The 23,296-nt window shown below is 42.7% G+C and overlaps 1 protein-coding gene across 3 annotated transcripts in view; it reads right to left on the bottom strand.

The window, feature by feature from the left end:
- Positions 1–21,968, bottom strand: part of LOC139156761 (uncharacterized) — a 31,510-nt gene extending 9,542 nt beyond the window's left edge. Inside the window, exons 1-3 of one of the 3 annotated variants that reach the window (XM_070732808.1) lie at positions 21,824–21,968; positions 19,595–19,650; positions 15,676–16,512 (exon numbers count right to left, since the gene is read on the bottom strand). In XM_070732808.1, coding sequence (XP_070588909.1) covers positions 15,676–16,511 — 836 coding nt within the window. In that variant the 5' untranslated portion in view covers position 16,512; positions 19,595–19,650; positions 21,824–21,968. Of the gene's footprint in view, positions 1–15,675; positions 16,524–18,988; positions 19,063–19,594; positions 19,651–21,823 lie in introns of those variants that run through there. The other 2 variants (XM_070732800.1, XM_070732791.1) reach the window with 2 other exon arrangements.
- Between the last annotated feature and the right edge of the window lie 1,328 nt (positions 21,969–23,296).

The following is a 23,296-nucleotide window of genomic DNA, read 5'->3' as shown; positions in this document are numbered from 1 at the left end:
TGATGGAGGAAACTCTTCTGGAAACAAAGGATGTTTGTAAGACATGTTTTTGACATTTAGGACAAAAATATAAGAGGCCAAGTAGTTCACATTAAAAAGTCCTGTATAGTCTAGTACAGCAATGGCAAACCTATGGCACAGGTGGCACACAAAGCCATATCTGTTGGCATGCAAGCTATTGCCCCTGCTCTGCTCCAATGTGCATGCGTGTGCTGGCCAGCCAATTTTTGGCTCACACAGAGGTTCTGGAGGGCATGTTCGGCTTCTAGAGAGCCTCCGGGAGGATGGGAGAGGGCGTTATACCCTCCAAGTAAGCCTTTGAGCCTGGGGAGGCAGAAACACGAGCCTACTGAGCCCACCAGAAGTTGGGAAACAGAATGCTTCCTGCCTCCGGAGGGCCTCTGGGGGTGGAGGAAACTGTTTTTGCCCTTCCAGGCCATTGAATTATGTCCCATGCTTTTTCAGCACTTGAGGGAAAAAAGGTTCACCATCACTGGTCTAGTATCTTAACCCCAAACATTTATTGTCCGGAAAAGGCAGGGAGAAGTCTCTGTGAGGCCTCTGTAGGAATCTCCTGGGAGGAAACAGGGCCGGAAAAGGCGGGGAGAAGCCTCCATGGGGCCTCTCTAGGAATCTCCTGCGAGGAAACAGGGCCGGAAAAGGCAAGGAGAATCCTCTGTGGGGCTTCTCTAGGAATCTCCTGGGAGGAAACAGGGCCGGAAAAGGCGGGGAGAAGCCTCCGTGGGGCCTCTCTAGGAATCTCCTGGGAGGAAACATGGCCGGAAAAGGCAGGGAGAATCCTCTGTGGGGCTTCTCTAAGAATTTCCTGGGAGGAAACAGGGGCCTCCACCCTCCCTGTGGTTTCCGCAATCGCACGCAATATTTTCCTAGGGGAAAAATTGCTTCTCCTTACAAACTTTTCTACTTAAGAACCTGGTCACGGAATGAATTAAGTTCGTAAGTAGAGGTACCACTGCATTTGATTGACAATAAATAAATAATAAATAAATAAATAAATAAATAAAGTATTTGTTTGTTTGTTTATTTATTGTTTATTTATTTATTTATTGTTTGTTTATTTATGTATTTATTTATTTATTCATTCATTCATTCATTTATTTATTTATTTATTTGATTTGTATGCCGCCCCTCTCCAGAGACAAACAAACAAACAAACAGACAGACAGACAGACAGACAAATAAATAAATAAACAAACAAACAAACAAACAAATCATTTTGTGAGGGGGGGGAAGCTGGCCCTAATGATTCAGGCAGCCTGAAAATCTTCTGTGGTGGACTATTTTAAGCACAACTGAAGAAGCACATTTCTGCCCAAGAAGTTGCTGCTGGGAACAAGGCATAGGGTTTCATTGGGGACTTTCTCCATTCCTTTTCCTGGCTATTAGTCAAAGCAGAGAAAAAAAGGGGGGGGTAGATAGGGAGAAAGAGAGAGAGAGAGAGAAGGAGAGATTGCCCAACCGGAAATTAGTTAAGAGAAAAAGCTGAGAAACACATGACCTCTGGATGCTGGCACAGCTCAATGACTCTTTTTTTAAAAATACAGCTTTGTAAAACAAACGTTAGCAGTAGGCATTTGTAACTGTAACGGGGTTGTGAGAAGGACCAATTTCATGTCCTGTAGTTTTGAAGTGTTGGAAAAGGGACATGAAAACTACAGGACATGAAATTGATTTTGACAGTACTAAATTAATTTCCAAAACAGAACACTACAGCAAAAGAATAATCATGGAAGCCATAGAGATTGACAAACATCCCCAAAATATGAACAAGCGGGATGATACCTCCCGCCTACCAGACATCTGAAAACCAGCCCTCAAATGTATCCCAGCCATAGAAACTGAAACCAGACTCAGAACACACATTGCAAAACAATCAAGTAGCCTGCAAGCTCCAACTACTCAGGATATCACACCTAATCCACAACCATTAACTAATCAGCATACCTCAGTTACATCAACGACCCCAGGTGTTACCCCACTGACTCACCAGGAAGTTTCTACACATCAGGCAATTGCTGAGCCATCAAACCACACCCAGCCACCAGTATTTATAGAAGGAAGGCAGCTCAGGTCTCACTGTGTTCGCCCTAGAACAAGGACAGAAACACCAGCCTGAAGATGACGAGTGGGACCTCGTCGAAACGTCGCCAGAAATTTCCAAATCCTACACGGGAAGAAACCCGAATATACCAAGACTGTCCTACCTGTACCCGTGAAAATCTACGAATATATATATATATATATATATATATATATATATATGTGTTAAATGTTCGACATAAGAAAAAACATATATATATATATATATATATATATATATATATATATATATATATATATATATATATATATATATCTTGTCTTACAAACTTAATTGGTTCCGGGATGAGGTGAAAAGTTTGTAAGACAAAACAATGTTTCCCATAAGAATCAATGGAAAAGCAATTAATGTGTGCAAGCCCAAAATTCACCCCTTTTGCCAGCCGAAGCTCCCGTTTTTGCGCTGCTGGGATTCCCCTGAGGCTCCCCTCCATATGAAACCCCACCTCCGGATTTCCGTGTTTTTGCGTTGCTGCAGGGGAATCCCAGCAGGAGAATCCCAGCATCACAAAAACAACAAAGTCCTCGAAACCCCACCTCCGGACCTCTGTGTTTTTGCAGTCCTGCAATTTCACTGAGGCTCCCCTCGCTGGGAAACTCCACCTCCGGATTTCCGTTGCCAGTGAAGCGCCAGTTTTCGCACTGCTGGGATTTCCCTGCAGCATCACAAAAACATGGAAGTCAGGAGGTGGGATTTCCCATGGAGGGGAGCCTCAGGGGAATCCCAGCAGCGCAAAAACGGGCGCTTTGCTGGCAATGGAAGTCCGGAGGCGGGGCATCCTAGCGGCAGAGGTGGGTTTGTAAGGTGAAAATAGTTTGTAAGAAGAGGCAAAAAAGTCTTAAACCCCGGGTTTGTATCTTGAAAAGTTTGTATGATGAGGCATTTGTAAGACGAGGTATCACTGTATATATATATATATTCTATATTTACAGCAGCACGAAGCTTATAACTTCAGCCTGATGATGGTGAATGTGATTTCACCGAAACGTCGCATAGACACTCAAAATATTACACGGGGCAAAACCCGAACTCAGAACAATACATACATACATACATACATACATACATACATACATACATACATACATACATACACACACACACACACTAAAGCCCTCATTGTGTATTGCACTAACTAACTAACTAACTAGCTAGCTAGCTAGCTAGCTAACTAACTAAACAAACAAAAAAACAAAAATAAAAAGGGGGGGAACCCTGCAAAGGGTTTGGAAAACATTCTTGGAAAACATTCTTCGCAGAAAGTAACAATGAAAGAGCTTGGGAACATTAATAGCACCCAGTTAGGGCTGGAAAGAAACATTTGGAGCAATGAAAAAAACCCTGCAGAGACTTAGGGCTTGCAAAACATTCTTAGCAGAGAGAAGTAATGAAAGAGCCTGTAAGGTAAGAGCTGGGAAGATCATTAGCAGCTAATTATGGTTGGGAAAAAAGCTACATTCAGAAAATAAGCCACACCCAAATTATCAGCCTCTTTTAGGGAGGAAAAGGGTGTGTCTTATACACCGAAAAATAAGGTAATTTGAGTTTGTCAACTTTGTCTTGACACATTTTTGAGCTGACTTGATGGTTGGAAGTTGTAGAAGGCTTTTCTGTTGAAGTTATAATTTCCTCCCTCGCACACATTTCCATCTCTCTAAAGCTCGCTGGCTGTTTATCCTTAGAGTAGCCTCAAAGGAGGGGATCCTCCCCTCTTGTTGTTTTTTGAGATTTAATGGAAACCCTGGAGAAATTAGGTTGCAATCTACAGGGAAGCCAAGCACACAGACCAATTAAAAAAAAGAAAAGATACTACAACCTTGAGTATTTTAAATGAAATTCTTCTCCACCATCCCTACCCCCATCTTAGGAAATGTTGAAAACAAAATTTCTTTCGGCATACCAAGAAAGTGGACTTCTATGGAAAGGGTGGATGATGTTGCACGAATCCCAGCGACCAGTTAGGTCCCACAGAGTGGGTCTTCTCTGGGTCCCGTCAACTAAACAATGTTGCTTGCCAGGACCCAGGGGAAGAGCCTTCTCTGTGGCGGCCCCGGCCCTCTGCAACCAACTCCCCCCAGAGATTAGAATTGCCCCCACCCTCCTTGCCTTTCGTAAGCTCCTTAAAACCCACCTCTGCCGCCAGGCATGGGGGAACTGAGATACTCTTTCCCCCTAGGCCTTTACAATTTTATGCATGGTGTGGCTGTATGTATGTTTGGCTTTATAATAAGGGTTTTTAACTGTTTTAATATTGGGTTGTTATATGCTGTTTCTATTACTGTTGTTAGCCACCCCGAGTCTACGGAGAGGGGCAGCATACAAATCAGATCAGATCAGATCAGATCAGATCAGATCAAATCAAATCAAATCAAATCAAATCAAATCAAATCAAATCAAATCAAATCAAATCAAATCAAATCAAATCAAATCAAATCAAATCAAATCAAATCATCAAATAAATAAATGAATAAATGAATAAATAAGTGCAAAACAACTTCAACAAGGCTGCTTCAAGATGGATATTTTGTTTTTAGAGATAAATGGCATCACATAGCCACTCTGCTTAGAATTTACACTCATCCTTACAATCCAAATCTGTCCAAGGATAGCAATAGCAATAGCATTCAGACTTATATACCGGTTCACAGTGCTTTACAGCCCTCTCTAAGCAGTTTACAGAGAGTAAGCATCTTGCCCCCAAAAAATCTGGGTCCTCATTTTACCGACCTTGGAAGGGTGGAAGGCTGAGTCAGCCTTGAGCCTACTGAGATTCGATCTGCCAAACTGCTGGCAGCCGGTGAACAGCAGAAGTAGCTTGCAGTACTGCACTCTAACCACTGCACCACCAAGGTTCTGTGTTTGTGTGTCTGTCTGTCTGTGTTTGTGTGTATCAAATATTGTAGTCTACTTGGTGACCCCGACTGGACAACCAAAGTCTTGTCCTTTTTAATGTGTGTTGGGACCGCCATCTTAACTTCCCCAAAAACTCTCAAACACCGCATTGCCACGAGTCTCTAAAACGATTCATGAAATTGTGCAACTCTGCTATTTATACAACAAATGATTTCATTTCGGTTAGGGTGTGTCCGGAAATCAATCCACCCTTATTTGAGTCTTTGCGATGTAATGAACTTTGCTTACTAGATGTAATGAACTTGGCTTATTGCATTTACATCAATAATTACATTTTAATCTAGGCATCGCCAGAGATTCCAAACTTGTATAGCAGCCCATCACAAACGTGCACAAATAATACACAACATGGTTGTACCTTGATCAGACTTCTTAAAAAAAATTGCATGCTGGTAATCATTTTAAAAACTCAGATGTCCCATAGCTCTATCTAGCTGTCCACCTATGTGGGTTCCTACCAGTTCGGACCAGTTCTATAGAACTGTTAGTAACTTGGCAGCCTGGGTCGCTGGAATCGGTAGCAACCCAGGTCTGCCACGCCCCCAAGCAGTTTCTCGTGGCGGTTGCATAGGCGCCACCATCTTGTTTTTTGCTTCTGCGCATGCACGGAAGGTTTTTTTAGTAGGTGTAACACGCGCAACCCCACGCAGTGCGTCCCTGAGTGAACCATAGAAACATAGAAGACTGACAGCAGAAAAAGTCCTCATGGTCCATCTAGTCTGCCCTTATACTATTTCCTGTATTTTATCTTACAATGGATATATGTTTATCCCAGGCATGTTTAAATTCAGTTACTGTGGATTTACCAACCACGTCTGCTGGAAGTTTGTTCCAAGGATCTACTATTCTTTCAGTAAAATAATAATAACCAGCAGTAGAAGAATCCGAAATCCACCCCTGCCTACAACTTTCTTAGAAACAGTGTGTTTATCTAATATTATATACAGTGTTCCCTCGATTTTCGCGGGGGATGCGTTCCGAGACCACCAGTAAAAGTCGAATTTCCGCGAAGTAGAGATGCGGAAGTAAATACACCATTTTTGGCTATGAACAGTATCACAAGCCTTCCCTTAACAATTTAAACCCCTAAATTACCATTTCCCATTCCCTTAGCAACCATTTAGATTATTACTCACCATGTTTATTTATTAAAGTTTATTTAAAAAAAATATTTATTAAAGGCGGACGAAAGTTTGGCGATGACATATGACGTCATCGGGCGAGAAAAAACGTGGTATGGGGGGGAAACCGCGAAGTATTTTTTAATTAATCTTTTTGAAAAACCGTGGTATAGACTTTTCGCGAAGTTCGAACCCGCAAAAATCAAGGGAACACGGGAAACCTTTTGATATTGTGATATTTATAAAATGGAGCTGCGTGCGCAACTTTGGGTGACAGGCGTGTGTGCTCGTGCACCTCAGTGAGATTTTGCTTCTGCGCATGTGCAGGAGGCAAAATTTCATCGGGGGAAATACTGGTGAGTTTTTTAGGATTTTTTGCTTCTGCACATGTGCAGGAACATAGAAACATAGAAACATAGAAGTCTGACGGCAGAAAAAGACCTCATGATCCATCTAGTCTGCCCTTATACTATTTCCTGTATTTTATCTTAGGATGGATATATGTTTATCTCACACATGTTTAAATTCAGTTACTATGGATTTACCAACCACATCTGCTGGAAGTTTGTTCCAAGGATCTACTACTCTTTCAGTAAAATAATATTTTCTCACGTTGCTTTTGATCTTTCCCCCAACTAACTTCAGATTGTGTCCCCTTGTTCTTGTGTTCACTTTCCTATTAAAAACACTTCCCTCCTGAACCTTATTTAACCCTTTAACATATTTAAATGTTTCGATCATGTCCCCCCTTTTCCTTCTGTCCTCCAGACTATACAGATTGAGTTCATTAAGTCTTTCCTGATACGTTTTATGCTTAAGACCTTCCACCATTCTTGTAGCCCGTCTTTGGACCCGTTCAATTTTGTCAATATCTTTTTGTAGGTGAGGTTTCCAGAACTAAACACAGTACTCCAAATGTGGTCTCACCAGTGCTCTATATAAGGGGATCACAATCTCCCTCTTCCTGCTTGTTATACCTCTAGCTATGCAGCCAAGCATCCTACTTGCTTTTCCTACTGCCCGACCACACTGCTCACCCATTTTGAGACTGTCAGAAATCACTACCCCTAGTGAACAAAAAAAGAGGTTGAGATCTCAAGCACGTCCATCCCCTCATGACATTTTCCTTCCTGCGTATGCGCAGAAGCAAAATCTCGCTGGGATGTATGTGTACACCTGCCAGTCACCCGAAGCTGTGTGCGCAGCACACTGGCAAGAGCAGGGAATGGCAAACCCTGCCTGACCAGGATCCAAACAATCCTAAGGTGTAGGACCCATCATGTTCAGCCATAATATGACATGCTTGTTTGAGAAAAGCATACGACAGGGTTGCAGTATGGAATCAAAGTAATTCAGTTTGAGAATGTCATGCGTTGTATGAAATCAGCCCTGGAGGATTATGGGCTTGGAAAACCTTGTCCTTGCCCCTTCCTTCCTATTCTAGCAGGAGCTACAGATGAATTTCTCATTCAGTTCCTCAGTTCTGAAGCCAGTTGTTCTACCATCTGTCCTTTCATTGGGCTCTTCGTCTAAGTATGCCCATGTTACACCAACACTTCACAATCTGCATTGGTTGCTGATCAGTTTCCAATCACAATTCAAAGTGTTGGTTATGACCTTTAAAGCCCTCCATGGCATCGGACCAGAATACATCCGGGTCCACCTTCTGCTGCACGAATACCAGCGACCGGTTAGGTCCCCCAGAGTCGGTCTTCTTCGGGTCCCGTCAACTTAACAATGTCGTCTGGCGGGACCCAGGAGAAGAGCCTTCTCTGTGGCGGCCCCGACCCTCTAGAACCAGCTTCCCCTGGAGATCAGAATTGCCCCCACCCTCCTTGCCTTTCGTAAGCTCCTCAAAACCCACCTCTGTCGTCAGGCTTGGGGGAACTGAACTACCCTTTTCCCCCTAGGCCTATACAATTTATGCATGGTATGTTTGTGTGTATGTTTGGTTTTAATAAGGCTTTTTAAATTATAATTATAATTATAATAATTAATAATAATAATTATTATTATTATTATTAATTATTTATGCATGGTATGTTTGTGTGTATGTTTGGTTTTAATAAGGGTTTTTTAATTATTTTAAACAATAGATTTGTTACATGCTGTTTATTACTGTTGTTAGCCGCCCCGAGTCCACGGAGAGGGGCGGCATACAAATCTAAGAAATAAATAAATAAATTTCTTTTTTTAATTTGATTGACCCCACTGAACCCAGACAAGGAAAGTCATCTCCTCTTCTAAAAGCAAGATGTACTTAGACGTCCTCTTTTGCCTTGATATGTCTCTTAGCTCAATTCATCTCGTTCAGAGGATGTTTACGGGTATTTGGAGAATTGGGGAAATTGACCAATCTCTCAACAGGAAGAGGAAGGAGACTTCTTGGATTAGAGAAGACGGCGTGAAAGCCAGTTTAGATGGGGGAACTGGCCAAAATCCACTCGGATATTTTGGATTACAGATTCCACAATGCAGCGGTAAAATCTACTTACAGTACCTTCCCTGTCGGTTCAGAAGCGCCACTGTTGGGTGTGCGCAGAGGGTTAAAAACAGGAAAATGGCAACATCCGGGGTGGGCGGAGCCTTGCGCTGCCACCACTACTAGTTCTCCAAACCACCGGCAGCCGCCACTATTAGTTAACCCAAACTGGGCCAAACCAGGAGCATTTCCCCCCTGGAACAGGACAAACTAACATGAAAGGCCCTAAATTGCCTATTTTTGTTCCTGGCTATATGAACTGGGTAACCTAGACCAGTGGTTCTAAACCTCAACAGTGTTAAGACATGTGGACTTCAACTCCCAGAATTCCCCAGCTAGCAACGCTAGCTGGGGAATTCTGGGAGATGAAGTTCCCACATGCTGAGGTTGAAAAATACTGATTGACATTTATGCAGATTGGTAGATTACTTACAGGATCCTTTGGAACCAACTTCCCCAAAAATTCATACCGCCTCCACTCTCTTGGCTTTTTGAAAGGTTTTAAAAATGCATTTTTGCGGGCAGGACATTGAGCATTGATACTATGCTCTGGCTGTTAGTATGAGTATTGATTTCTGACAGTCTCAAAATGGATGAGCAGTGTGGTTGGGCGGTAGGAAAAGCAAGTAGGATGCTTGGCTGCATAGCTAGAGGTATAACAAGCAGGAAGAGGGAGATTGTGATCCCGCTGTATAGAGCGCTGGTGACACCACATTTGGAATACTGTGTTCAGTTCTGGAGACCTCACCTACAAAAAGATATTGATAAAATTGAACGGGTCCAAAGACGGGCTACAAGAATGGTGGAAGGTCTTAAGCATAAATCGTATCAGGAAAGACTTAATTAACTCAATCTGTATAGTCTGGAGGACAGAAGGAAAAGGGGGGACATGATCAAAACATTTAAATATGTTAGTTAGTTGGGAGAAAGATCAAAAGCAACATGAGAAAATATTATTTTACTGAAAGAATAGTAGATCCTTGGAACAAACTTCCAGCAGACATGGTTGGTAAATCCACAGTAATTGAATTTAAACATGCCTGGGATAAACATATATCCATCCTAAGATTAAATACTGGAAATAGTATAAGGGCAGACTAGATGGACCACGAGGTCTTTTTCTGCCATCAATCTTCTATGTTTCTATGAGCACAATCTCATTGTGTTTGGAATGAATCAGGTACGTTGAATGGTTTTAGTTTTAGTTTTGTTATTATTATTATTTATTAGATTCTGCACATGTAGTACATCGCTGAGCAAATCAGCAGTGAAGAAAACCGGAACCCACCCCTGGAAGAATTTGGGTATTTTGGGGAATGGGAATTGCCAAAGAATTAAGAAACTCAGCTAATTTATTGCAGTCTTGTGCTTTTTGTAAAAGATAGACTTCCTGTAGTCACATAGGCATTTCAGGAAGCCCGAGAAATAGCTCTCTACTTTATTGTATTATAAGCTCTAAATTCTGCCCACTGCAAGAATTTCAAACTTGAAACAATTTTTGCTGTCCATCTTGGTAAGGTTAGCAAGTCAATGCAACGTGGGGAATTTTTAATATAATTTTAAAAAAACTAAACCAAAAACAGACAGTTAACTAGAGAAGACCCATTCTGGATGCTGAATTTTCACTGAATGCTATAGTACTGGATTATTTAATATTGGAAAAAATCATTTGAACATTCCTGTACTAGAAAAACACCTCTCTTTAAAAAAAAAGAATTCAAAGAGGGCACTGGAAAAATTAATTTTCTGTTGTTTTTCAGGCCCTTTGGGTTACAGGTAGTCCTCGACATATAACCATTTGTTTGGTGACTGTTTGAAGTTACAAGGACATTGAAAAAAAGTGACGTATTGTAGAGAGGTAGAAACATAGAAGATTGACAGCCCAAAAAGACCTCATGGTCCATCTAGTCTGCCCTTATACTATTTTCTGTATTTTATCTTACAATGGATATATGTTTATCCCAGGCATGCTTAAATTCAGTTACTGTGGATTTACCAACCATGTCTGCTGGAAGTTTGTTCCAAGGATCTACTACTCTTTCAGTAAAATAATATTTTCTCACGTTGCTTTTCATCTTTCCCCCAACTAACTTCAGATTGTGCCCCCTTGTTCTTGTGTTCACTTTCCTATTAAAAACACTTCCCTCCTGAACCTTATTTAATCCTTTAACATATTTAAATGTTTCAATCATGTCCCCCCATTCCCTTCTGTCCTCCAGACTATACAGATTGAGTTCATGAAGTCTTTCCTGATACGTTTTATGCTTAAGACCTTCCACCATTTTTTGGAGCCCGTCTTTGGACCCGTTCAATTTTATCAATATCTTTTTGTAGGTGAGGTCTCCAGAACTGAACACAGTATTCCAAATGTGGTCTCACAAGCACTCTATAAAGCGGGATCACAATCTCCCTCTTCCTGCTTGTTATACCTCTAGCTATGCAGCCAAGCATCCTACTTGCTTTTCCTACCGCCCGACCACACTGCTCACCCATTTTGAGACTGTCAGAAATCACTACCCCTAAATCCTTCTCTTCTGAAGTTTTTGCTAACACAGAAGATGATGCTTGTCATCATCTCCCATTCAAGATTGTACTAAGACACTTTAATGAGATATTTCACCATTATTTGCGCATCAATAAGATGCAAAACGCACACACACACAAAAAATGATGATGCGGTTATATGTTTCATCAAATTACCCACTGCCTTTTTGTAGTGTTTTATCTATGCACCCATAGGGAATATTAGGGGAAAAAAGAATTGCAAATTAACTGGAAAAAAATGGAGCAAACTGTCGTATGCGCACAATCTATTTCTGAATTGAAAATTCAAACTTCCCTTATGTAAATGGGAATTCAGAAAGGGGGAAGTTCAGGTTTAAAAAAATACCTCAATTGCTACAATCTGAGCCTTGATGAAAAGCAATTTAAAATAAAACAACCCCTATGCACCCGCCCTCGTCCTTTTACTCCTTGTGCTATTTTCAGATTTCAAACAGAATTGGGCCTTTGTTTATGCTGAGGTCACAATGCACAAATCAAGCAACAGTTGTGCATGACCTAGAATCGTAGATAGCTGCAGATTCGATGACCCAAAGGGCGTCACTTTGGATGGCTCAGAACATTGCAAGCAAGGAGCAAAAAAGAGAAGTTCAAATCCAGTTTTCTGACAGACAGGGAAGTGATGCTGCTTTTAATACACTCTTTTCTTTTCCTTTTACATTTTTTAACGTTCTAGGGGCAGTTAAAGAAGTTCCCGTTTTATTTCTTCTGTACAACTGGAATGAATTCCTGCCGTGCAAATGATGTTGTGCGCTTTCGACTCTTAAGAAACATAGAAACATAGAAGACTGACAGCAGAAAAAGACCTCATGGTCCATCTAGTCTGCCCTTATACCATTTTCCGTATTTTATCTTAGGATGGATCTATGTTTATCCCAGGCATGTTTAAACTCAGTTCCTGTGGATTTACCAACCACGTCTGCTGGAAGTTTGTTCCAAGGATCTATTACTCTTTCAGTAATATAATATTTTCTCACGTTGCTTTTGATCTTTCCCCCAACTAACTTCAGATTGTGCCCCCTTGTTCTTGTGTTCACTTTCCTATTAAAAACACTTCCCTCCTGGACCTTATTTAACCCTTTAACATATTTAAATATTTTTCCTTCTGTCCTCCAGACTATACAGATTGAGTTCATGAAGTCTTTCCTGATACATTTTATGCTTAAGACCTTCCACCATTCTTGTAGCCCATCTTTGGACCGGTTCAATTTTGTCAATATCTTTTTGTAGGTGAGGTCTCCAGAACTGAACACAGTATTCCAAATGTGGTCATTAGGTGTATTTTGGGTCTCTGCGTTGCATTTGTTTGGGGGAGACTGGTTTAATGCAGCACTTTTCAATTTTAGCAGCTTTTTAAGGTAGCTGGGGAATTCTGGGAGTTGCAGTCCACATGTCTTAAAAACATAAGAACATAAGAAGAGCCATGCTGAATCAGGCCAAAGCCCATCGAGTCCAGCATTCTGTGTCCCACAGTGGCCCACCAATTGTCCATGGGGATCTTGAGCAGAAAGAGAAGGCAAGATCCTCCCTTTCCCTTGACCCCCAACAAGTGGTACTCAAGGGAATCCTGCCTGCCTCAACCAACATAGAGGCAGCACTTGGACATTCGTCTTAACATGGCTCAAGGTTTTTTTTAAAAAACAACAACAACAACACTGCAAGTTTAAAGTCCTGTAAAGTCTGCCACATGAAACCCAGCGATCAGGCCTTCTCTGGGTCCCATCAACAAAACAATGTCGTTTGGAGGGGCCCAGGGGAAGAGCCTTCTCTCTGGTGGCCCCGGCCCTCTGGAACCAACTCCCCCTGGAGATTAGAATTGCCCCCACCCTCCTTGCCTTTCGTAAACTCCTTAAAACCCACCTCGGTCGTCAAGCGTGGGGGAACTGAGACATCTCCCCCTGCCTATGTAGTTCTAGTGCATTATATGACTGTATGTATGTTTTTTATATTGGGGTTCCTTGCTTTTAGATTTTTAAATGTGTAATTGCTATGTTAGATTTTTATTTTTATATTTGTCAATATATATTGTTTTTGTCACTGTTGTGAGCCACCCCGAGTCGGTGTTAGTGGGGGGGGTCAGAGGTCGACTCCGAGGTCTCTCCCTTGTGGGGTGCCTCAGGGGTCGGTCCTCTCCCCCCTGCTATTTAATATCTACAGGAAACCGCTGGGTGAGATCATCCAAGGGCATGGGGTGAGGTATCATCAGTAGCTGATGATACTCAGCTTTACATCTCCACCCCATGTCCAGTCAACGAAGCAGTGGAAGTGATGTGCCGGTGTCTGGAGGCTGTTGGGGCCTGGATGGGTGTCAACAGACTCAAACTCAACCCGGATAAGACGGAGTGGCTGTGGGTTTTGCCTCCCAAGGACAATTCCATCTGTCCGTCCATCACCCTGGGGGGGGAATTATTGACCCCCTCGGAGAGGGTCCGCAACTTGGGCGTCCTCCTCGATCCACAGCTCACATTAGAGAACCATCTTTCAGCTGTGGCGAGGGCGGCGTTTGCCCAGGTTCGCCTGGCTAGATTAGATTAGATTAGATTTATTGGATTTATATGCCGCTCCTCTCCAAAAACTCGGGGCGGCTCACAACAATAATAAAAAACAGTACACAATAACAAATCCAATGCCCACCAACCTAATTACAATTTAAAATTAGTAATTTCATAAAACAATCCCAATATATATAAAAAACAGGCACACAGTCAATCAATCAACAAAACAGCATGGGCAAGGGGGAGGTGTTTTAGTTCCCCCATGCCTGACGACAGAGGTGGGTCTTAAGGAGTTTACGAAAGGCAGAGAGGGTGGGGGCAATCCTAATCTCAGGGGGGAGCTGGTTCCAGAGGGTCGGGGCCCCCACAGAGAAGGCTCTTCCCCTGGGTCCCGCCAGACGACATTGTTTAGTCGACGGGACCCGAAGAAGGCCGACTCTGTGGGACCTAACCGGTCGCTGGGATTCGTGCAGCAGGAGGCGGTCCCGAAGATATTCTGGTCCGGGACCATGAAGGGCTTTATAGGTCATAACCAACACTTTGAATTGTGACCGGAAACTGATCGGCAACCAATGCAGACTGCGGAGTGTTGGAGTAACATGGGCATACTTAGAGAAGCCCATAATTGCTCTCGCAGCTGCATTCTGCACGATCTGAAGTTTCCGAACACTTTTCAAAGGTAGCCCCATGTAGAGAGCGTTACAGTAGTCAAGCCTCGAGGTGATGAGGGCATGAGTGACTGTGAGCAGTGACTCCCGGTCCAAATAGGGCCGCAGCTGGTGCACCAGGCGAACATGGGCAAACGCCCCCCTCGCCACAGCTGAAAGATGGTTCTCTAATGTGAGCTGTGGATCAAGGAGGACACCCAAGTTGCGAACCCTCTCTGAGGGGGTCAATAATTCCCCCCCCAGGGTGATGGACGGACAGATAGAATTGTCCTTGGGAGGCAAAACCCACAGCCACTCCGTCTTGTCTGGGTTGAGTTTGAGTTTGTTGACACCCATCCAGGCCCCAACAGCCTCCAGGCACCGGCACATCACTTCCACTGCTTCGTTAACTGGTGCACCAGTTGCGGCCCTATCTGGACCGGGACTCATTGCTCACAGTCACTCATGCCCTCATCACCTCGAGGTTCGACTACTGTAATGCTCTCTACATGGGGCTACCTTTGAAAAGTGTTCGGAAACTTCAGATCGTGCAGAATGCAGCTGCGAGAGCAGTCATGGGCTTACCTAGGTATGCCAATGTTTTGCCATCACTCCGCAGTCTGCATTGGCTGCCGATCAATTTCCGGTCACAAATCAAAGTGTTGGTTATGACCTTTAAAGCCCTTCATGGCACTGGACCAGAATATCTCCGAGACCGCCTTCTGCCGCACGAATCCCAGCGACCGATTAGGTCCCACAGAGTGGGCCTTCTCCGGGTCCCGTCAACTAAACAATGTCGGTTGGCAGGCCCCAGGGGAAGAGCCTTCTCTGTGGCGGCCCCGACTCTCTGGAACCAACTCCCCCCAGAGATTAGAACTGCCCCTACTCTCCCTGCCTTCCGTAAACTCCTTAAAACCCACCTTTGCCGTCAGGCATGGGGGAACTGAAACACCTCCCCCGGGCATGTACAATTTATGCATGGTATGTTTGTGTGTGTGTTTGTTAATAAATGGGGTTCTTTTTTAAAAAATGAAAAATATTTTAAATTTATTTGGATTTGTCATGATTTGCTGTATCTTGCTGTGAGCCGCCCCGAGTCTGCGGAGAGGGGCGGCATACAAATCTAAATAATTAATTAATTAATAAATAAATAAATAAATAAATAAATAAATAAATAAATAAATAAATAAATAAATAAATAAATAAATAAATAAATAAATAAATAAATAATAAAACAAATGTATTGAAAACAGCAACGAGACCATCGGAATGCCAGGCCGACGGCCAATTCGGCCATTATCAGCAAAGTCCCCAAAGCCTCCCGATTGCTCACCTTTTGGGGGTGGTCTGCTTCCGCCTCTGGTGGTTGCCTTGCCCGCTTTTCATTTTTCCCACTTTGTCCTTGGGTAGGTCATGCAAGACGTTCTCATAGTCTTTGTGGCGCTCCATGTCCCGAAATGTGCTTCCTGGCAGAGGGAAGGGGCTGATGTACCTCGATTGCTCAGAAGCGCCTTCTGATGTGTTGGAAGGTCGTTTTTCTTGGTTGATTAGGACCCCTTTCTTCCTCCGGATGACAAAGAAAGCCAGGAATGCCAGCAGGAGCAGAACCAAAATTGGCACGATTATGCCAACATAGAGACCATACCCAATGCCAGTAGAGCAGTTCATCATTAGGTTATCAGTTACATTATACAGTCCTTCGGAACTGGAGCACTGGCATGTGGTACCTTGGTTTGAGCAATTGAGACAATAATGCCATATGCTACTAGCCATGTTACAGTGACAGTCGAAGCGGAGCTCCGTCAGGCAGTGATAGGAGCCTTCAATGGATAGAGAGCCAAGTTGGTTCTTCTCCAAACGCAGGACCTTCAGGTTGGGTGTTTTGTCAAAGAAGTCGGGAGGAAGGCTCTTCAGATTGTTATGGTGAAGGAACAACGATTCCAGCTTTTCTGCAGACTTCAACTCTGTTAAGGTTGTGATCTTGTTATTGGACAGATCCAACTCTTTCAATTGGTTCCTCCACATACTGAAATTGACTTCAGGGGAGTCAAAGTTGCCACTTACATTCAGGCACGTGCCATTGAGGTTGTAATGATTGGTCCTGGGACATGCGGCATCCACAAGGCATCCAAAGGCAGAAAAGAGCAGAGTGGCTAGTAGTCCCCACATCCTACAGTACATAAAGGCAAATTGGAGGGATGTCTGTAGCAAGTGACAACTCTGATTTCAATTCTGACAATTCTAATCCACCCTAATTACTGTCTTTTACAAAACCTCTCTTTTTTTCCTCGTTTATGCAATTCTGGTAAAACTGATGGTCTTTTACAAAAGTCAGCACCCCAATGTTGCTGCATCTCAAAATGTATGTATGTTAGTTTTGCAATTTTGCCTAATTTTTGCAAATTTCCCTCCCCTCCCATTCGCATTACAAAATAATTTCCCAATATAATGCTTTTTCGGGTTATATTATATGAATTTTCAGTCAATTTTTTTTTAAAAAAGAGTGCTGCAATATTTTAAAAAGTAGTGTATATACACCACTCAAAAAAAATAAAGGCAACAGTTAAAAACAGAATATAACTTCAAGTAAATCAAACCTGTGAAATCAAACTGTCCACTAAGGAAGCAACATTTATTACTGATTGACAGTCAATTTCACATGCTGTTGTGCAAATGCAATAGTTGTGCAAATGAAATATTCAATAAGAATATTTCATTTGTACCTACAATATGCCAGATCTAGGATGTGTTATTTGAGTGTTCCCTTTATTTTTTTGAGCAGTATATTTTGAATGATGTCTGAAGGTCAGTTCATGCTTTGGTTTTAAAAAAAAAAAAATTGTAATGATTTTGCATCTAAATCTTTCTCCTAAATTTCTTTCCAAACTCAGCAATTACATTGGCCTCTCCTTCACTATGAACCATCTAGCATCACTTTTACTAATGAAAAAACTTACAAATTAACATTTTGTTTACAGAAACGTTTCAGCCTTCAGAAACAGAATTGGAATCGTTTACTGATCAAGGGGCTAGAACATAAGAAGAGCCATGCTGAATCAGGCCAAAGCCCATCGAGTCCAGCACAGCGGCCCACCAATTGTCCATGGGGATCTTGAGTAGAAAGAGAAGGCCAAACCCTCCCTTTCCCTTGACCCCCAACAAATGGTACTCAAGGGAATCCTGCCTGCCTCAACCAACATAGAAGTGGCACATGGACATCCATTTCAATAACTACCGATACACTTGGCATCCATGAATCTGTCTAATCCTGCCTTGAAGCTATCCAGGCTGACAGCTGTCACGGCCTCTTCTGGAAGTGAATTCCATAAACCAACGACCCTCTGGGTGAAGAAATATTTCCCTAGCTGGACTAACTGGACAAAGATGAGAAAGATCCAAGTTTCTTCTACGCCACAAATATCAGAGTTGACTCTAGGGTTAGTTACTACTTCTGTAATACATACTATCACACGCAAGTTTCTTGAAGGATAATATGTGGGAAGGGAAGGAGCAATTAATTAAATAATCTGCCTGGAATGTGCTCAATATTTGAACTCAGACCAGGAAGAACCACCTTCAAACCCATCCTCAACCGCGGAAACTCACTGGCTACTTCTCTCACCATAACCTACCTTACAAAATTGTTGTGGAAATAAAGTTCAAGCTCCTTTACGGGAAAGTAAGAGTCAAGCAGAATCAACTACGTTGGGTGGTTGAGAGATGATTTATACACATTTTCAGTCAACTTTATGTCCTACTTTTCTCAAGTTGATAGTGGTAGTTTTAACGCCACAACAATCCTACCAATTACAGCAGGTTGATTTGAGAGATGGTGAGCGACCTTAAGTCACCCACTGATCTTGAAAGTTTGAGAGTGGAGTTGAATCTAATCCCGTATAATGTTTAAAACTGCAACCCACCAGTTCTGTTGTTTTACTTTCCCATTCGCTTCCACTGTACAGTAACTGCACTCCCATTTCGCCCCCAGCACTTTATTCCAACTGCTATCTGAGGAAGGCTTTTCAAGACAGTAGTCCACAAGAAACAGAATATCCTACGAAAATAGACTAACAATCCTGGGCCTAGAAAGCCTAGAACTACGGCGCCTAAAACACGATTTGAGTATTGCCCACAAGATCATATGCTGCAACGTCCTACCGGTCAATGACTACTTCAGCTTCCACCGCAACAACACAAGAGCACGCAACAGATTCAAACTTAATACGAACCGCTCCAAACTTGACTGTAAAAAATATGATTTCAACTATCGAGTTATCGAAGCGTGGAACTCATTACCGGACTCAATTGTGTCAACCCCTAACCCCCAACATTTCTCCCTTAGACTCTCCACGATTGACCTCTCCATGTTCCTAAGAGGCCAGTAAGGGGCGTACATAAGTGCACTGGTGTGCCTTTCATCCCCTGTCCAATTGTCTTTCCTTTCTCTCACTTATCATATATATTTTCTTTCTTTCATATATCCTCTCCTCTAAGTTCACTTTACCCTTATATACATTACTACGTGTCTATTTTTCTTCCTATGTATTTGTGTATTGGACAAATGAATAAATAAATAAATAAATAAATGGGACTTATTTACAACCCCCCCGCCGCCCCCCAAATAACCCTTGCTTCTCACACCATACCTTGAAGTCTTCACGAGGTCTTGTCAGCTTTGCTCTCTTGTGCCGTTGGCATTGCTTGTGAAGGGGAAAAAAAAGGGAACCAGCAAAATTTCCCTCTTTCAAAAATCTGCGAAGGGTGGGTGGAAAAAAAACGGAAGTGCAAGGGGGGAGGAGGAAAGGCCCCAGTTACTCAACCTCCTGTAAATTCAGCACAGAGATACATCTGCCATTGTCGAGGGGCTGGGCCTACGTTTTGGAGTTGGATCACATCTTTGCAAAGAAGTTCCCTAAAATATGAATTGGTCCTTTGGAAGTGAGCAGACTCAGAGGAAAAAACAAAGATGGCATCTTGAGAGATCAGAGGGGCGGGGCCAGGATGCAGCCAGGACACATTGGGACTGATAAGGGCCAAGATGCACTCAAGTTTGGGGCAGCCCAATGCCAGGCCCAATTAACAGGGAGACTAACACTGACATATATAGCAGGGAAATTGTACGATGCCGTGTGAATACCCCTCTCACTGCAGCTGGGAATTTCCTCCTGCCATTCAGCTGTTGGAGCACTTACTGTTAAAACACAATTTTAGCTTTCTTCTAAAATTGTATTTATTTATTTTGTGATATTTACCGTATATGCCGCTCCACTCCAGCAGGACTCTGGGCGACTTACAGTAATCACAGCAGCTAAAAACAATATAAAAGTGTGAGAGAGTCAAATTTAATAAATATCTAATATAAATGTATATTATTTTTCTATTGATCTGACTATACAGTTAGGTTGTTATTTTTTGTAGTAGTTAGACTTCTAAGATAAGCGGAGCAATGGCAGCTCCTTGAGTGTTCAATGCTGTGTGTCTTTGTTGTGTCCTTTTTAAAAAATTCAATAAAAATATTTCACCAAAAAAAGGTGTGACAATAATAAAAACAGCAAGAAATAGAAAATACACAAAAAACTAAAAAAAAAAACATGCATATACTCAATCATTCCTAATCCCAGTAATGCTGTCGGAAAAGGCAGGTCTTAACGGCTGGAAGATGGATTAAACCCATCTGAGACTTTTTACTTTCACAAAGAACTGTTTTATTGAGGACGTCATTTTATCACAATTGAAAACATGTGTAACTGACAGGTCCCAGGGGAAGAGCCTTCTCTGTGGCGGCCCCGACCCTCTGGAACCAGCTCCCCCCTGAGATTAGAACTGCCCCCACCCTCCTTGCAAACTCCTTAAAACCCTCCTTAAAACCCACCTCTGCCGTCAGGCATGGGGGAAGTGAAATATCTTCCCCAGGCATATACTGTTTATGTATGGTATGTTGTGTGCATGTTTTTTAAATTATGGGTTTTTAGCTTTCTAATTATTGAATTTGTATTATATATTATTTTCTGTTGCTGTTGTGAGCCGCCCCGAGTCTGCGGAGAGGGGCGGCATACAAATGTAATAAGTAAGTAAGTAAGTAAGTAAGTAAGTAAGTAAGTAAGTAAGTAAGTAAGTAAATAAGTAAATAAATAAATAAATAAAATCCGCTCTGACTATTTCCCCCATTTTCAGTACAATTAAAGAATGAATAACTCCCTCCCTCATTATCACAGGTCCCATTGTCCAGTCAGGTGTTCTGGTATCTCCCTAGCAGCCTCTTCCCATTTCTGGCCAGCACCTGTTGGAACGACCTTGGTTATCATGAGATAGTAGATTGCTTCGTCTGGTCTGCATTCCAGCCTCTCCTCTATCCCAAACTGTGTGGCAACCTGAGAAGCAGAAAGATGGTTGCCACAGGCCTGATCTCTTTCGAATGCACCACCTCTCACCATGCCTGTCACTTATTTTAAGCATGGCTTCCTGTTTTGGGGAGCGGGAGGTTGCTGGCCAAGCAAAAGTAGGAACTCTGAATGCTGTACATGTGTTCCCTCCATCTTTATTTCCTAGCATGCCTCAGAACTTCAATTGAACAATGGGGAGATGGTTCCTCCTTCGTGCTCAGCACCTGCTCCTTGGCTAAGTTTTTAAGCAGCAAGGGAACAATTCTAGGTAACTTCCCATTTTCCAGAAAATCATAAAGAACAGAACACCAGCTGTGATTGCTCCCCTGGCCCTCTGGAGTACTTCCTGTCAGGATATAAAACCTGAGGTAATATTACAAGTACAGTGGAAATGCTGTAATTAAAATAAAGAATTATTTTGAACTTGGGTTGGAAATGTGGAGGATACCAGTCACTGACAGTTTTCTTAATGAAGTCACTACAGCAGGAGTTCTTTCTTCAGAAGTTCCTTTTACTCCTCAGTAGTAGTATCAAAAACTATTTACTCTACACCAGTGTTTCCCAACCTTGGCAACTTGAAGATATCTGGACTTCAACTCCCAGAATTCCCCAGCCAGCATCTACACCAGTGTTTCCCAACCTTGGGCAACCTTGTTTCCCAACCTTGGCAAGTCTTCGGACTTGCATACAAATCTAATAAATTATTAGATTATTATTATTATTATTATTATTATTATTATTATTATTATTATTATTATATCTGGACTTCAACTCCCAGAATTCCCTAGCCAGCATTTTCTGGCTGGAGAATTCTGGGAGTTGAAGTCCAAATATCTTCAAGTTGCCAAGGTTGGGAAACACTGCTCTACACTATATTACAGAACAAACCATTATCTAGTGTGACCAGACATCCCGCTTTCAGCGGGACAGTCAGGCTTTTTCATCATTTGTCCCGCATCACACGCCTTTTGAAAAATGTCCCACTTTTTTTATCTCCCAACCAGCCCGCTTGGGAAGAGGCTGGAGGGAGGGGATTCCTGGCTCTCCGGTGCTGCCTCTGCGCTTACTTCTTGCCAGCTGTGCAGGGTCTTTGCTCACCTGTTTCCCCCACCCCGCCTCCTCTCCCACCTTCGCCTCCACCTGGGCACCATCGAGGCAGGGAAGCCGGGCGGCTCCTGTGCTGCAGACGCCCCGCCTGTCAGGCTCTCAGCCCGAAGGAGGAATGGAAGCCCCGCCCTCTCTCTCCAGGTGAAGCTGCTCCTGGGCTGGAGTGCCTACTGAGCCTCAGGGAAGGAGCTGGGTTTGTGGGTGGGGAGGGAGAGGAGAAAAGGAAGGAAGGGAGAGAAAGGAAGAGAGGGAGGGAAGGAGGGAGAGAGAGAAAAAAAGAAAGAGGGAGAGAAAGAGAGAGAGAGAAAGAAAGAAAGAAAGAAAGAGGGAGGTAGAGAAAGAGAGAAAGAGAGAGAAAGGGAAGAAGGGAGAGGGAGAAAAGAAGGAAGAGAGAAACAAAGAAAGGGAGAGAGAGAGAAAGAGGGGGAAGGAGGGAGAGAGAAAGACAGAGGGAGAAAGGAAGAGAGAGAGAAAGAGAGAGCAGAAAGAGAGAAAATGTGCTAATTTTTTTTTTGCTAAACTTGTTTTAGGTCCCCCCCCCCCTCCCAATGGTGTCCCTCTTTCCCAATCTTAAAATCTGGTCACTTTATACTAAACATCTAACCATACTATCACAGCAAACCACATCAGAACAACACAGAACAGACCAAACCACATACATACAAAGGTATATTACAAGAACATGTTTCCCCGTTTCTCAGCTAGGGAAATATAATGTTCTGCTTTACTTTCTACTATTTCTCAAAATATTTCATTCTTTTAGAAGAGGGGTGGGTGATAACTTTCTACATTGCCTTTAATACAGGTAGACTAAATCTCTCAAGCTTGGGTTTGTTCTTTCATGGTATCCATCCGATTGTTAAAAGTGTTGTACTGATCAGGAAAAGTTGATGAACAGGAAATAGATGCAAAGTTAAACTGAAAAGACAGAAACGCATGAGAGAGGAAGAATTCGTGTTTAGTAATGTTTTCTGGGCCCTTTAAATTTTTATTCCTTAAATTTGGCATAGCTGAGTGGCTAAGCTCTATTTTTATCCAGGATTCTAGTTTGCGGGAGCTATACAGCAGGCGGAAGAAATTCTTCAAATTATTTATGGAGTTCCAACCACAAGATACAACGTGTAGCCTTCGGCATGGAAACCAGAGGGGGACCTTGGACCGGTCACTTTCTCTCAGCCCTAGGAAAGAGGCAATGGCAAATCTCTTCTGAAAGGATTTAGGGGTAGTGATTTCTGACAGTTTCAAAATGGGTGAACAGTGCAGTCAGGCGGTAGGGAAAGCAAGTAGGATGCTTGGCTGCATAGCTAGAGGTATAACAAGCAGGAAGAGGGAGATTGTGATCCCGCTATATAGAATGCTGGTGAGACCACATTTGCAATACTGTGTTCAGTTCTGGAGACCTCACCTACAAAAAGATATTGACAAAATTGAACGGGTCCAAAGACGGGGCTACAAGAATGGTGG

Source organism: Erythrolamprus reginae, chromosome 1, assembly GCF_031021105.1.
Source record: "Erythrolamprus reginae isolate rEryReg1 chromosome 1, rEryReg1.hap1, whole genome shotgun sequence".
NCBI lineage: Eukaryota > Metazoa > Chordata > Lepidosauria > Squamata > Dipsadidae > Erythrolamprus > Erythrolamprus reginae.
The sequence above is the reverse complement of the archived record's forward strand: the minus strand, read 5'-3'. Positions and strand labels throughout refer to the sequence as shown.